Source organism: Oryzias latipes, chromosome 12, assembly GCF_053564925.1.
Source record: "Oryzias latipes strain Hd-rR chromosome 12, Olatipes_Hd-rR_3.1".
In the NCBI taxonomy this organism is placed as follows: domain Eukaryota; kingdom Metazoa; phylum Chordata; class Actinopteri; order Beloniformes; family Adrianichthyidae; genus Oryzias; species Oryzias latipes.
This window is the reverse complement of record NC_136248.1, coordinates 30,334,395-30,351,179: the sequence shown is the minus strand read 5'-3', so window position 1 is coordinate 30,351,179 and position 16,785 is coordinate 30,334,395. Positions and strand designations below refer to the sequence as shown.

The window sequence follows — 16,785 nt, the reverse complement described above, 5'->3', positions numbered from 1 at the left end:
GTTTCCTTGAGGTTCGTACGATCACCTCAAGAGATGTCACGAAAATGGAACGTACCACTGTCATGCGTGTGGTAAGTGTACTGTGAAGCAGCACTAAGGCGCTCATTGTGCAGTGTGCAGGATTTTGGGGGAGTTGAAAAAGGAAAAATCTGTACGACACGCCTTCGTCTAACCTACTTCACCATTACTTACCTCGCACTTGCACTGGTCTGTCTGCCTTGCATGTCTGTTGCTATGCGTGAGGAGTCTGTCTGAAGACGGCCGTTAGTTTACATCGTCTCCGCTGCATCTCCAGTCCAACCTCCTCCCCCCATGGCTCCCGGAGGAGTAATTTTTCCTGCTATCCCTGCATCATCCAAACTTTAGTTCAGGCCCCATGCCCTCTCCTTCCTCACTGTGTCCATGTAAAACGCATGTTTTGTGTGATAAAGGATGTTATGTTTGTGTGGTTTCAAAATTAACTTTTGTCGTCCGTGGCGAGGAAAAGACACAGTGTTATCCGCGGTGTTGACATGCGTAATCAAGTGAGCATGTCACCGCAAATATGAAATAACATTCTATAAGGTTCTATTTAGAAAGAACAAGGAAGTTTTTGTTCCGAAACCGAACCCGTTTGCTGTTTTTCTGGCTTTTTACAGCAAAATTGACTGACTGAAAATAGAACTCCTGCGTAAAGCTTGCATTGAAGGGGTCAATGTAAAAATTCCAATTGACTAATGAACGTTCTGTCTTTTTGTGCCATTGCAACGGAGACGCACCAGTGGAAATTTGGGGCTACGTGTTGTGTAAATGTTTGCTAGAATCTGTCGTCGTAGAAAAAAATGAACATTTTCTTTATACGGGTCCACCAAGCGGTTTACGCCCTTGATTTGGGTCCTGATATCATTCGACCGTCTTTTGCCCGCAGACGCCTCGTATCCACCTGCAAGGCCACCTGGGACTAAAGCTTAAAGCTCCGTCTTTACCTGTTCTTCCTCCACCCGCAGACCCCATAGACATCGTCAAAGACTACATTCCTCCTCACGAGTACCTGGTGGAGGAAGACCCCAAACTGTACCAGTCGGTTAAAACCAAGCGGGGTCCTCTGTCGGAGGACTGGATTGAGGACATCAACCAGAACCCCAGTCAGACTGCAGTCATGTGTGCCTACAAGCTCTGCAAAGTGGAGTTCAGATATTGGGGCATGCAGTCCAAGATTGAACGTTTCATACATGATGTTGGTGAGTACGAGTCACTTCATCTCACTGAATGTTTCTCTTTTGTGACTTTTAATGGTGTTTCAAGTCCAACTGTAGTTTTTTCTATCGTAAAATCCCTCCCAACTATCCTTTTATTTATCAGAATCAAAAAACCTGGGTTGCTTTTTAATCTCATTAGAAATTCGTTTCTGAGTTGCTGATGGGCCTGTTGGCTTGGAAGTTAGCCTGTGTTAAAATCCCAGAATTTCTTTCTTTACGCTCTCTCCTGTTAGCTTACAGCTCCTCTCAACCCCAAGCTAACATTAAAAAAACAAAACAAAAAATCAGAGCTACCCAGCCAGACAGGTTTGAGCCATACGAGTAAAAAGGAAGACGTTCATGATCGGTTTGTCTGCAACTGGATGCATCAGAATTGGAGTAGAGAAGGGAGACTTTCGTCACAAGAAAAATACTACAAGAACACGTTAAAAACGCTAAAAGAAGCATGATTTCTGCAAATTACCTTAAAATACCGGATGACAAAAGAAGGCAGTGAAAAGATCTAAAACAAAAACACATACAGTCCTCTGAAGACATTAAAGAAAAGATGAAAAAAAAAGTCACAATGTGGAACAGAGAACCGTCCTAAGAGGGAGATGACTCCAAGAAGAACTCATTGAAAGGTCGGGTCTCATGTGACTGAGGGTTCATAATCCCTTCTGGAGAAAAGATGAAGGAACCGTGAAGATTCAAGTAGAAAAAAACTCTGCTGAGCAACAAGAAGATAAAGAAACATCTGGAATTATCCCCAAACCCTTCTGACAAATGTTCTGATCAAAACGCGGAAGAAGGTTCTGCAAGGATCGAGTTCTGCTAGATCTGGACTCATACTAACAGAAAAAAACTGTCAGGCATGGTGGAGGAAGTGTGATGGTGTGGGTCTGCTTTGCAGCTGCATGATCAAAAATGAATTGAGCCTTAAAGTGTTAAAACGGTGGGCTTTTTACTCCCGGAAACTTAGATTTGGGGTTTTGGTTTTCTTGTGTACCATAAAAAGGGGCGGGGTTTAGATTTTTAACATAATACGAGATGGGTTTCAACACTTTCTTGGTTTCTTAGTGAAAATAACAAAGCGAAAAATCTAATTTAATAATCTACTGGTTATTTTTAGGCGACAAATAAGCTAAAAAAGGAAAAGAATCACAAATAATTTTTAAAAGAAGCATTTGTTTTATTTTTACTAAGCTTTGTAACTAATAAATCACAGCCATAGTTTTAAACAGTGTCAGTGTTTTCTTTCCAATTTTTACCGAAACACTTAGATGAGATTAAAGGACATCATCCTAAAACGTTAGAGAACAAGCATCAGAAGATGGATGGATAGAGGGGGGGATGAAACCTCCCAGCAAGCGAGAAGTGAACGTGTTGAACGGAAGGGAGAGGTGAGCAGGTGCAGCAGGTTTCAGGGAGAGGCGCCTGGCTCCAGCAGATAACGGCGCCGTGGATTCATTTCCTGCCAACGTGTGGCCATTTGTTCTTCATCGCTGTGACTTCAGTGCCCTCCAAACCCTCGCAGCAGCAACTTTCAGCCTAATGAAGCTGCAGCTGTTCGTGGTTCTCTAACACATCCTCAGGCCCAAAGTGGGCTATCCTCCCACTGAGGGTCACTTTGACCCTTCCAAAAGCAGAAATGTCCCCTGTGCTTGTCGGGAAAAACTCCCCTCAACTTAAATCTGCTTTAATTTAACATGCTAACTGCTGCTGGACTGTTAACTTCACAGCTTTGATTGGATGTGTAAAAAGATGCTGTTTTGTTTGTCTTGTTCTTGTCTGTTTGTTTTCTTTTGATCAATTTTGAGGTTTTAAAAATGTCCGTTTTTGATTGAAGCAAAAATACAATGACTTTTTTACAGCTCATTATGAGTCTTTATAGAATCATTTAATGATGTCTAACAGAAATTATCATCATATTGAAGTTATACAGGTTAAATAATAAACATTTTCTGCAAAGAATGTGTATCTTGGCTAAAATTGAAGAAGTTAAAAAAAGGTAAACGGGTAGTTATGGTAGTTATGTTTCTAAAAATGGCACAAAAACTCAGCTCAGATAAATTTGAAATGACTTTAAGAAAATGTAATTTTCATCTTAAACTTTTACTTTTGATAAATAAAAAGTCAAAAATTATTTTATTATTATTATCATATTCTAAACATTATACACACAGAATAAATAATTAAAAAATAATATTTATGAAGATGAATATAAGTGAAAGAGCTGAACATCTGTTTTTAGGATCTTTGTGGCTCATGAAAAAGCATGCTTTCTACATATTTTTGACTTTTGAATTTTGTTTCCATGAACTCAAACATGCAAAGTAAAATAATTAAAAAAAAGCATAAAACTATAAAAGTGAAACTTAAAGGAGGTGTTTTTGTTTATCAGAGAAAATTTGGATTTTGTGTGCAAAAATGTGCAAAGGAAGAGATCATAAAAGAGAACAATCGACTGCATATGAGAACTGGACTGAGTGACTCCTCCCCCCTGGCGTTCCAAACAGGAAGTACCCGCAAAATCTCATAGACTGCTATGGAGAAATAAACAGCCGTTACTCAGTCATTATATTGGTCAGAATAACCTTTCTTGATCTGAACCTTTTTTAACATCTTAATAAAACTCAATTTTTTCTGCAGTTCAAGTTATTGAAGTTATTAACTGACCAATCAGATGCCTCATTAAAAGTAGGCGGAGCTTGCTGGACCCACGTCCAACGTTCAAAACATTGCACCACTTTCAAGTCTTAAGTCCTTATTGGTTAGAGTGGTTGCCATAGAAACACTGACTCAGACCGGTCGGTTACTGTGGACGTCTGGCTCCAACATGGCGGCGTCCATATCACAAATAAATGACGGCTGAATTGACTTCATTTGGTTAAAGCTGAAATAGATAATGTCAGTCAGTCGGTCCAGTTCTCATAGACGGTGAATTCTAAAAAAAGGCACTCATGATGTGAATCTTGTACCAGTGAAACACCACCTAAACGATGGTGGAGTCTTCAGGATCACAACATTTAGTCTGCTGTTTGTTTGTAGCTTTGGTTCAGTTGTTTTTTCCTCACAGAGATTTTCTGAACTGTTGAAAATAGTCGTTTTTGATGCCCTTTCTTAAAAAAAAAATGGATGTTTAAAGTGTGTCTAAAGATTCCGTCTAAACCCGGATCAGATGCTTTTTATCCTAACAGAGAGATCATTTTGAAGGCGTGCAGTGAACCCCTCCCTCTCTGTGCAGGCCTGCGTAAGGTGATGGTTCGAGCCCACAGGCAGGCGTGGTGCTGGCAGGACGAGTGGTACGGTCTGACCATCGAAGACATCCGGCAGTTGGAGCTGGAGACCCAGCTGGCTTTAGCCAAGAAGATGGCCCAGTACAGCCACAGCGAGGAGGGGGCGGGGGAGACCAACGGTCCCTCCGGGGGGCAGGACCCTGAGCAAGGGTCCGGGGTTTCAGGACCGTCTGCAGAGACAGAGGGAGGACGAGCGAAGCTCGGAGACTCACTGGAGACTCGAGGGGAGCTCACCAAGCAGTGGTCCACGTCGTCCAGGTCTTCCAACAGGTCATCAAAGAGAGGAGGTGAGGTTCCGCTCTTCATCACTTTAAAATTGATGAATGTTTTCATTTTTGGTTGATTTTTTTGGGTTGTTTTTGCAGCCAGTCCGTCTCACCAGAGCATTTCAGAGTGGAGGATGCAGAGCATCGCCCGGGACTCTGATGACAGCACAGACGATGAGTTCTTTGATGCTCACGGTAAAATACCCACAATGCAGCACAAACTCCTTCAGTCATTGTGAGTGTTTGATATATACACTTTAATGGGAAAGTCTTTGTTTTGATTTTTGCTTTTAAGTTTGATAGATTTGATAGACTTGATAGACTTTGGTAGAAAAACAGGTTTATAAAAAGTAAACTTTGATTCTGGATTATAATTTTAATTTCTTCTCCAAAAGGAGGAGTGTGTTTTCTCACATGCTACCTTCCATATGAAGATTTACAAGCTTTGGAGTTTTTTCAGAATATTACACGATTCACACTGATGAACACGGCCCTGAAAATGACCATTTAGGATAACCATTGGTTATATTTTTGGATTTTTTATTTAGTTAGACATTTCAAATAAATATTGTATATTTTATTCCAAACAAAAGACCCACTCTGTCATCGTTTTCGGATGATTGCATTGAAAATTGCATTTCTGAATATTTCTTTAAATCGACCAAAAGGTTGTAAAAGTGCGTTTTTTGTGGCGCTGGGCGGACCACAAGCTCCTCTCTCTGCTCCATTCCGACTAGATCCATGTACGTCACGGCTCCTCGTCTTCCGTTTGTCCCTACATTTGGGCTGATTTTCATTCTGCACTTTCTCTCAGAGGCCCTTTCTGACAACGAGGACATCTTCTCCAAGGAGATCACCAAGTGGAGCTCCAACGATCTCATGGACAAAATAGAAACAATGGAGGTGGATGACGCTCCAGGTCAGTTCAGTTCTGTAAATGTTTTAAAGATGAAGCTGCTTCAGTAAAGTCTGTCAGCGTTCATTTAACCTGTTTAAAGTTCACACACCGCTCACTAACGCGCATTCAATTTGCCACTTCCAATGAGAAGTCCATGTTAGCACACGTAAATGTGCGTTTCGGGCTTCCTCGTTGAAAACTCTCACATTCACACATAGCTACACAAATTTTTACAACAGTTTCCAGCATCTACATGCAAAACGCCCAGGCTGAACTGAATGGATTTATCTGGCGAACCCAGACTCAACCACGAGCCTGACGACGTCTGCGTTTGTTTTTCAAATAAAGATCAACCAAGAGCAGCGTCCGTAGTTATGCTGTCGCTGTACCGGTCCGTTGTGGTGAAGAGAGAGCTGAGCAAAAAAGCAAAGCTCTCAATTTACCGGTTGATCTCCGTTCCAATTCTCACCTGTGGTCATGAGCTCTGGGTCGAAAGAATGAGGGCCCCGAATACAAGCGGCTGAAATGAGCTTCCTCCATAGGGCGGCTGGATGCTCCCTTAGAGATAGGGGGAGGAGCTCGGTCACCTGCGGAACGCTCCGAGTAGAACCGCTTCTCCTCCACATCCAGAGGAGCCAGATGAGGTGGCTGGCATCTAGTCCGGATGCTTCCTGGACGCCTCCCTGGAGAGGTGTTGCGGGCATGTCCCACTGGGCGGAGGCCCGGGAAAGACCCAGGAAACGCTGAATAGACTACGTCTCTCGGCTGGCCTGGGAACGCCTGGGGGTCCCCGCAGAGGAGCTGGAGGAAGTGGCCGGGGCGAGGGAAGTCTGGGCATCTTTGCTTTGACTGCTGCCTGAGATTAGCATTGCTTTGACATTGCACACCAAGCCTCCTCCGACTGTAGGTGACGGACATGCTCAAGTAAACAGTAGAGGAAGAAGATAGCCCTCCCTGTTTGCCCAGTGTGAACACCATGGGCTAAGTGCGCATTCTTGAACATACCTAGCTTTTATTCACACGGGGGGTTGACCTGTGCGGTTTCGGAGTAGTCCAGGCCCGTGGACGGACGTACAGAAGAGCGGTTTGATATTACGGGGAGAGCTACGTATATTTTTAAATAAAAGGACGGAGAACTTTGATACAGGGTCTAAGGAGGTTTTTTTTTTCTGTTTAATGCCAGTGCCTGTTTTTTGATTTCACAGGGATATATCAAGAGTCGCCAGAGGAGACGCAGATGGAGGTAAAGTTTTCCACCGTTTCTATCCATGTGTTCTATCCAGATGTCAGGAGAGGATCTCCTCTTATGACCTTCCAGTCTGCTCATATTTTTGTAGTAGTCCAATCAGAAAATGGATTTTTTTTCTTTTAATAACCTTTAATCCAAGATAAAACACCTTTTCTGGACATGTACAATAATTCAAATACTAATTTTAACTTAATTATTTCAGAAATTCTGAAATAAGAGCTCATATACTTATAAATACATTTTTACTATCAGAAGAATGATAAAATGGTAAAAGGCGTATACTTGTATTAGTGCTTTTTGGATCAGAAAATAATTTTTGTGTTATAAGAAACAAAATTTGAACATTTTTACTCTAGACTTCATTTGAATTCATTACAGAATTCCTACAAAATAAAAGACTAGGAGTTAAACCTGTTGGAGCTTTGTAGTGTTTTCTAAGAAAAGTTGAGTCAAGTTTTTATTTCGAGGTTTTGTAGTTGTTATCCCACCCCCGCCCACACTTGTGTCTCGATTATTCAGGAAAAGTCATGTTTATTTGTAGGTTTTATTTTAAACTCAGACGTTTAGAAGCTCCTTTCTTCTTCCCTGAGCTGTTAGCAATACTAACTCCCAGCACACTGTAGGTCATTTATTTAAGGTGGCGTATAAATATCAAATGACACACATTTTTATTGTTTATGAATACTTTTGGTACCTCCCCTCCTCAAAAAATACTAGAGCCCCTTCTCATGGTTACGCTTCGTTCTGTGGTGTTATGTTGGAAGGGAACATGCTATTGCGGTTTCTTTGATCTTTTCCATCTGCCCTTGTTTTTTCTCATTCCTCTTTGGTTCTTATCTGAATGCAGGACTGCTCCTCCCAGCAGTGTCCTCAGCCGTCCAAAACCCACGTCCTCATCCTGGTCCTGCATGGTGGAAACATACTGGACGCGGGCTCTGGTACACAAATGACTCCAACCTTTATTTTCCAGCCATATTATTGTCATTTTATAGGATTCATATCCTCAAAAAGCAGCTAAGATGTTGAAAATGGTAATAAAAGACGATAAAGTGTTTGTTCCTCCAGCTCTGAACCTCCAGACGTGTAAATTTCAGGTAGGGGTCAGCGGTTTCGCCTCACTCTAGCCGCGGTTACATGTGCAAAATATCTTCAGCAAATATCAAAGACAGAATCAGAGACAAAGAATCAGAATTGAACTGTGTACATGGGCCCAGAAAAACTTTATCCGATTATAACAAATCTCTACTAGTATCTAATCTAGTATCTAGTAACTAATCTCTACTACTAAAAAAATCAAATCACAAAGAAAAGCAGTTTCACTTAAATAACACACTTTAGAATCCAAAAAAAGAAGATCAAAACAAAGGAATTAGACATTCACAAATCACAGATGTAGAGAGGGGATATTACTCTACTCTACTACGCCACACTTTCGGCCGGAACAAATCATCATGACAGCCGCAGAACTCTCTAAAATTCCAGGAATGATCATAGAAGAAGAAATATCGAGTCCCGTTATAAACAAACAAAGCTGCAGCATAGAGAAAGATGATCTTCTAAACGTTATTGTTATGATTATTATTAAGTGCTTTATTCGCTCATATATTTTTTTCAATACGTGCTTTTTTTTTATATGCAGAACGGAGCCAAAAGAAGGGATAGGCTAAGGCTAAAGGCCCGTACACACCGGGACGAATATTCGCCAGGCGTTATTCGCCAGCGTTTTTCGCCACGTTTTTTGTGTTCACACCCAGGCGATTTTCGCTGACGATGAGCCGAGCGAACATGCAATTTCATTCCCTGAAATTAGATGGCGCTTAATGTAAACAGAAATACTCCTGTACACAAGGTGGCGCTGCGCAACTTTACGCTTCTTAAAGTCGCTTTTCACTCAGAAGAAGAGAGCAAGTATTTACGCGCTCGTCAGAATCATAAAAAGAAAACTTGAATATTTCAAGCACCAGTAGCTCCAACTGGTGCTTGGTTCGGGGATATTTTAGAATGTCCGTCATTATTTCTCCGCGGCAGTGTAGACGCTACTTGGCGTCTATCTTCTTCGCTGGTATGTGTGCTCAGAAAGGCAGTTTTGTGTTTGAGCGCCCCCAAGTTGTGTTTTAGTGTAACTTCAGAAGCTCCAGACACGTGTGCAATAGCGCCATGCTCATTGGTCGAATAGATTTCGACGCGATGCGTCGGAAAAAAAAAACGAACCCGGGGCGTTTTTTTTTTTTTTTTGACGCTTTGACGCGTGGCGTCTTTTCGCGTCGGTGTGCACACTCACATTGGTGCCCTTTGTTTAGTCACGAGGCGTTAAACGTCGGCGAAAATCGCCGGCAAAATTCGTCCCGGTGTGAACGGGCCTTAATACATGCCAACAACAGCATTTAACCATAGGTGTAGTTAAAATCCATGTGGTCAAAGCTACAATCTGCATCTTGACTGAACATGGAATATGTGGGAATAACATCAACCTTCATTTTTTTCTGGACACGATTGGAAACATGAATTCACATGATTGTTTACAGGGTTTCTCAGGACTGTGCGGCATTTCTGCATTCAAAAGTCGCCTCCGTCAGCTCACACACCGTCCCAGAGCCGCTCCTCTACACGGAGTTCAGGTTCTCTTGAGTCCAGCAGCTCGCTCACACAGAGCGGCCGGGCGGACTGCGGTCCCAAGCCTCCTCCGGAGTGCACACTGTAACAAAGCCCCCTCCCCCACCCGCAAACACGAAGTCCGGCTGCTGTGCTCAGAGACAAGCGTTGCATGGGTGAAGCAGGCGACCGGGCCCTCTTTTCGCGCTCCAAAGCTTTTTCTGGAGCGCCACACCATCTATGCATGACGTAAAATAAAACGGTTTACATGCTCCACGATCGAATCAACACTCAGCATTACCCACCTATCTCCGTCGGAAAGAAATTTTGATCGGAACGAGTCTGATCGGGGCAGAGTATTCCACATGGCGTGTTTACATGGCGCATTTTTGTTCTGATCAGGCATTTTCCACAATTACTTTTCGAAAGAGAGGTTGTTTCGCTGTGGCGACCCCTGATGGGAAAAAGCGGAGAGGGAAAGAAGACTTTTGTCCATGTAACCGCAGCTAATGAGAATCTCTAAATTCTCTAAATTGCCCCTAGGTGTGTACGATAACGTAACAGACTGGTGACCTGTTACCCAACAGTATCTGGGTTGGCTCTAGCAACCCAGCAGGTTCTGAGGATGGATTGATCGATAGGTACTGGATGGACATCTCCACCCACCTGAAACGTCTTCTCCTTTGTGTGTTTGCCTGCAGGTGAACAGAGCAGCAAGCAGGCAGACGTGAACACTCTCAGTGGGGCTTTTGAGACCGTGATGAGAGTCCATTATCCCGCAGCGCTGGGCCGCATCGCCATCAGGATGGTCCCCTGTCCCGCTGTGTGCGTCGAAGCCTTCTCACTCGTCTCCAAGTGAGCTGGCAGCCTTTCGCGAACCCGCCACAACGCTTTTTTTATCCTGCTGTACAGACGTAACGCCACGCTTCTCTGATCTGCAGCTTGAGCCCCTACAGCTACGATGAGGGCTGTCTGTCCAGCAGCCAGGACCACATCCCGCTGGCCGCTCTGCCTCTCCTGGGTACTTCTGCTCCACAGTACCAGGACGCCGTGGCGACCGTCATCCTACGAGCCAACCAGGTGTACAGTGACTTCGTCAAGTCTGCAGAAGGAACGTCTTTCAGCGGCCAGGTCAGTTTTGTGAAGCGTTAGATGTTTTCGGATCTACAGATGCATGCCCGTGTCATTTTTTGTTTTTCTGTTTTGTGTGTCTGTAATAATCCAGGTTTGTGTTATTGGCGACTGTTGTGGGGGCATTCTGGGATTTGACGCCCTGTGTAGCAGCTCCGTGACGGTGTCAGAGAGTCAAAACAGCAGCAGGCGGGGCAGCACCATCAGCGTTCAGGTACCAGACCTGAGAAAAATCAAAGGTTTCATCATTGTCTGCTGATGGCGCAAAAAGGCCACAAAAAAATGTGTGCAGAAGTATTTGCTTTATACCAAACTACGTTAAGAAAGCATATTACATGGAAATAAAAAATGAATAATGCTTAAAAACAAGTCTTTAAACTTTAAATAAAATGTAGATGGCTAAAAAAGAAGCTTCTTTTTTGTTTTCGTCGGAGTAAATCCTGTAATTTCTTCAAACACCTTTTCCTAGATCACTAAAAAAACAATCCAAAAAATACTAAAACATTTAGAATTATTTTTACTTGTTTAACTATACACATAAAAGTTAATGATCTTAAATGAAAGGGCAAAGAAGCTAAAAAATGCCAACCTACTTCTGATCATTTAAATCTAAGTTCAACAACAAATTATTTTGAAAAATTAAATCTGACTCTGAACAACATAAAACTGCTTTATTGTGAAAGCAAAAAATTGGGGGAAATTTTCTGTACATTTTTCTTTTTTTTTCTTTTATTTTGACATATTTGGGACCTATTTAATGCAATCAAAACAAAACTAAAAACTAGCCAGCCCTCCTTAAAAATAACCCTTTTGGACACCACTACAGCTTCAAATGCCCCTACAAGTGAAGGAGGGAAGCAATTCAGATTTGGCCAAGGGACTCCGATAAGTCAGAAAACTTGATTCACTTCGGTGAGTGATTGATTAAAACTTGAGTCAGGAAAAGAAATCGAGTTTACCATCGTTAGAAGGGGAGACACGGCTCAGAGGAGATTGATGCACGGTGGCCTACAGCCAATCAGGACGAAGAACACGATGCACTGTTTAAAAAGAAAAAGCATACAAAATTCCACTTTAAAAAAATCCACTAGACTGCAAAAGGTGATCTGTGATAAAGCAAGGAACGACTGGATAGACATGTACATAAATATACATTTTGTGATTACTCTGAGTCATAAACAGACAGATTATCTCGTGTACATGCCGGACATGACGGGTTGTTTTTGTTCTCAGGACACAGATCTTCTGTCTCCCGGAATCGTCATAAACAGCATCTCGCCGTCACTCGAAGGAAGTCGCCATCTCAGCCGCAGCAACATCGACATCCCCCGCTGTTTAGGGCCAGACGACCCCAAAACCCAACTCCCACGCAAGCGCAGCGACTTGTCCACGTACGAGCTGGACACCATCAAGCACCACCAGGCCTTCCTCTCCAGGTGAGACGCAGGGACAGACGCAGGCGTCTGCGACTGGCTCGCTTCACAGAGATCTAACTACTTCCTGTTTGAGCAGTCTTCACTCCAGCGTCATCCACGGGGAACCCGGATCGCGGCGCTCCAGCAACAGCACCATGTTGGAAGGAGGCTCCCTGGGAAAGTTCGACTTTGAGGTGACGGACTTCTTCCTGTTCGGCTCTCCTCTGGGTCTGGTGCTGGCTCTGAGGAAGACTGTGGTGCCCTCTTTAGATGGTGAGAGACCTTCTATGCTTTTGCTGATGGTGGTGAGGTGGCTTTCTGTGGGACCGGCTGTTCCCGGCAGCTGTATGTCGGTGATTTCTGAGGGGTCAGAGGTCGCTGACATGCTAATTACTGTAGTGTTTGCTGTTTTGCTGTTTTATATGAGAAAAACAGATATTGTTTTTTGGCTCTGAGTCGATTTTCAGAGTACCAAGTCCCAATCCAATACACATAAAAAAAGAACAATTATAATAAACAGATCCACATTTTTATTTTCTTTTAACCTTCTTTTATCATTGAACTACGGTGGCCCTGAAGTGAAAACCACAAACAACAAATCAGTCGACACATAAAAAAAGAACAATTATAATAAACAGATCCACGTTTTTATTTTCTTTTAACCTTCTTTTATCATTGAACTACGGTGGCCCTGAAGTGAAAACCACAAACAACAAATCAGTCGACACAAAAACATACCAAAGATCAATCAAAATGAAAAACAAAAAAATGAAAACATGACATTTTAGAAATCAAAACAAAATTCCAGAAGCTAAAAACACATTTACTAAAAAATTAAGCAAAATAAAAATGAAACGCTTTGGAAATTTCAATGAAATCTTAAAAAAGGACACAAAAGCAGAACCCAGAAACAGTAAGTACTATGGGGCATCGCTGATTATTTGATGACATTACTTCATGTTAAATAACTTCCTGCTGAAAAGGTGAACAAACATCCTCATCCAATCAGTGATGTCCTATCATACCTACCTTTTCTAGTTTCTTCCTCTGTTTCATTTTTTAACATTTTTTAGATTTGAAAGATCTATAGGGTCAACAGTCCAGAGGAATGGAGAATGTGGAGAAGAAGCGAGTGCATGCAGGTTGGAATGGGTGGAGAAAAGTAAGTTTCCGCTCAAATGAAAGGAAAGAGCAGCCATGTTGTTCAGCCGAGAGACAGCGGTTCTGAGGAAAAGACAGGAGGCGGAGCTGCAGGTAGCAGAGATGAAGATGCTGAGGTTCTCTTCGGGAGGGACCAGGATGGATCAGGCATGAGGACATCAGAGGGACGGCCCATGTTGGAGGTTTTGGAGATAGAAGTCAAACTGAGAGGGTTCAGACATGTCCAGAGGAGAGACGGTGGAAGGATGCCGAGTCTAGAGCTGCCAGAGGAAGACCGAGGAGGAGGAGGATTCTGGATGACATGAAGGTAGCTGCTGTTGGAGGAGAGGATGCAGAGGACAGGGTTAAATGGAGGAAGCTGATTGGCTGTGAGGGAAAAGCTGAAAGGAAAAGAAGACTTTGATTTCTGGAAATTACTTTTTTTTACCAAAATGCTTTTGTTTGTATTTTTATATCTTTTGCTGCACGTGATACCGAAGTGCCCGTAGGATGTGCACACAAACTACTCTCTGATTGACTAGTTCCTTCATTTCCAACAGTCAGGCTGCAGCAAAAACTCCTTGAGCAGTCCGCAGGATTTGGAGGAGTTGAAAAACAGAAAAAAAATCGACTTCACCCCTACATGTCGTTTAAGCGTTCACAACAACCGTCCGTAGAAAAAAATGTGCATGAACATTTGAGCTCTATGGGTTCACAGAGCCGTCTACCCCCTTCATATTTCTCACAGGTTTGTAGCGTAGCCACCTGGAAGGACAGTTGGGATTAAGCTTTAAGTTGTGTTTTCATGATTATAAGAACCGATTTTTGGATTTACTTATCTTGATTTAACTTCAATTTATCTATGAAGTTGGTTTTGCAATGTTCTGCAGTTGATAGATTTTTATTTTTAAAGATCCTATATCATTCTTTCTTAAACTATATCCATATATATATATGATCATATGTTACCTTTGTCACACTAAAGAATGCTTTTCTTTAATGAAGTTATTTTCACAGCTCATTTTCTTACCAGGAAGTAAGACGACTGGATCTCTGAGGCTCCGCCTTTTTCCCCTTGTGGGTGCCGCCCGTTTCGTGACCTCATCCTAGAGCCGGCCTCGGCAACGCGTCTGCGTTTCTCCCACAAAAACAATTAAAATCCCAACTTTTGCAAAGATGGATGCGCATAGTGTGCATAGAAAATGAAAGCCGATCACCGTTTGCTCCGTAGAGAAAGTGGGCGTGTGTCAGCCTGGGGGAGGGGCTGGCAGCGCTTTGTGATGTCAGAATGTGGATTGGGAGGGGCTGGTGCTCAGAGCACAGGTTTTTAGAGGAATTCTCAGAAATACGTGAACGGATCAAAATACCACTCTGGGTTTTTTTAATGAGGAAATGTTATAATACACTACATGATATAGACCCTTTAAATCGGGGTAATGTGTATCAACATCTGTCGTCATATGGCAGGTAAACACAAAACAAAAGTACACACACTGCAAACAAACAAAAGTAAAAGCCCATGCAACATACAACAGCACAGAGGAGACATGAGCACAAAACTTTAACGATTGCATTAAAAAACAAACACTAAAATTAAAATACTATTGAATTAATGCACCTGAAGGATCACTGTAAATAAAATGAAGATGTCTGGTTTGTTTTTGCTTTAAAACTGCCTTAAATCCTCTATAATTTTCCAGTATTTCAGTAAGTACAGCCCTGCCTTTATGTTTTTGTTTCTGCCTCAGTGTCGGCTCTCCGGCCAGCCTGTCAGCAGGTTTATAACTTGTTCCATCCGGCCGACCCGTCCGCCTCCCGCCTGGAGCCTCTGCTGGACAAAAGGTTTTACCTGCTGCCTCCCTTCAGCATCCCCCGGTACCAGCGCTTCCCCCTGGGAGACGGTCACTCGGCGCTCCTGGGTGAGGACTCGTGCCCACGCTGCCGTGGTAGACAGACACAAACCGCTCGACTGCCGCAACCTTCTCTGTTTTCGCAGTGGAGACGGTGCAGAGTAACCCTCAGCTTCTGACAGAATCTGGCAGCACGGCGTCCCACCGCTGCCAGGAGACCACCGTCAGTGAGACCTCCATCGCTGTCCCCGTCCTCAACTGGCAAACTTCACATCTCCACGCCGAGAGTGCGACCAGATGCTTTCCTCACTTTATTCTGATCTATTGGGTTTACGGGAGGGGCGCAGAACCTCAGCCCCTCATAGCTATCAGACCTTTTCCTCTAAGCAGCCTTTTCTGAAGTGGTTTAAGCATCACTTCTCCTGACTTGCAGAAAGGAAAATCCTTCTTTGGTCTTTTTCTGCTTTAAAATAACCGCTCTTTCCTTTTGAAGAGGGGGGAAATTAAGCTTATTCCTTTGTTTTGACGTTTAATCCACGACTTTAAAATCTAAAGTCTGATATTCTCATCACTTTATTTGGGTTTGTCAATTTTAAAACAGAAACATAAACCTCATTATTTTGGGGAAATGTCGTGCTTTGTTAGATTAATTATAGTTATATTTGGGATTATTATGAGGTATTTTATGTCCCTTCAAATTAAAAAGATTTTTCCATTCAGAAAATACATCTGTTGTTAAAATACATTTAATTATAAACAAATCATAATTAAGTGTAAAGTTTCTTTGATGACTTTTTTAATAGTAGAGTGTTTTGTATAAAAAAAAGGAAAATCTTTTACGTTGAGAGATCAGCCAATGAACAGAAGGCATTGATGTTGAGAAAACAGGTGTTCCAAATGTACGGTGGCCCTGAAGTGCAAATGACGCAAAGATCACAGCAACAATCCAAAAATCTAAACAAAAAATTAAAAAAGAAACATCATTACATTTCAGAAATGTCATTTAAAAATATAAAACATAAAGAAAACAATTTGGCAAACAGTAAGTACGATGTCATCGTCCAGATTTTCTCTGACAGGATATTTCTATAAGCTTCTGGCCACGCCCCCTGCAAACGGTCTGTGATTGATCAATTAAGTCTTTACTGGAATTCAGGCTAAACATCCATCTGTGTTCCCTCTTCTTCAAAGCTTTAATTATACCGTTACTGGTTTATTATTTTGTTTTATTTTTTTTTTTATTTCATTTTGATTTCTGGGAATAACTTTTGTTCTGCAAAACCCCTTTTTTATTTTAAATCTTCTTTCTCTTTCGGCTTTTCCCATCAGGGGTCGCCACAGCGAATCATCCTTTTCCACCTCACTCTATCATGAACATCTTCTACCCTAACGTTAGCCAACTTCATGTCCTCTGTTAAGACATCCATATATCTCCTCTTTGGCCGTCCTCTTGCCCTCCGGCCAGGCAGCTCCATCTCCAACATCCTTCTACCAATATATCCACTATCCCTCCTCTGAACATGTCCAAACCATCTCAGTCTGGCTTCTCTGACTTTGTCGCTAACACAGGCAACATGAGCCGTCCCTCTGATGTACTCGTTCCTTATCCTGTCTAACCTGGTCACTCCTAAGGAGAACCTCAACATCTTCATCTCCGCTACCTCCATCTCAGCCTCTTGTCTCTGTCTCACTGCTACCGTCTCTAACCCATAGAGCAGAGCTGGTCTC

At 42.6% G+C, this 16,785-nt stretch overlaps 1 protein-coding gene across 4 annotated transcripts in view; it reads left to right on the top strand.

The window, feature by feature from the left end:
* pitpnm2 (phosphatidylinositol transfer protein, membrane-associated 2) overlaps window positions 1-16,785 on the top strand; it is a 74,450-nt gene that overhangs the window by 41,142 nt on the left and 16,523 nt on the right. For all 4 annotated transcript variants that reach the window (XM_078956042.1, XM_023960363.2, XM_023960362.2 and 1 more), the window contains exons 5-17: window positions 987-1,220; window positions 4,465-4,803; window positions 4,882-4,977; window positions 5,597-5,701; window positions 6,886-6,923; window positions 7,777-7,867; window positions 10,223-10,376; window positions 10,463-10,652; window positions 10,747-10,866; window positions 11,886-12,088; window positions 12,165-12,340; window positions 14,956-15,126; window positions 15,204-15,344. In XM_078956042.1, the coding sequence (XP_078812168.1) occupies window positions 987-1,220; window positions 4,465-4,803; window positions 4,882-4,977; window positions 5,597-5,701; window positions 6,886-6,923; window positions 7,777-7,867; window positions 10,223-10,376; window positions 10,463-10,652; window positions 10,747-10,866; window positions 11,886-12,088; window positions 12,165-12,340; window positions 14,956-15,126; window positions 15,204-15,344 (2,058 nt within the window). The remainder of the gene's footprint in view (window positions 1-986; window positions 1,221-4,464; window positions 4,804-4,881; window positions 4,978-5,596; window positions 5,702-6,885; window positions 6,924-7,776; window positions 7,868-10,222; window positions 10,377-10,462; window positions 10,653-10,746; window positions 10,867-11,885; window positions 12,089-12,164; window positions 12,341-14,955; window positions 15,127-15,203; window positions 15,345-16,785) is intronic.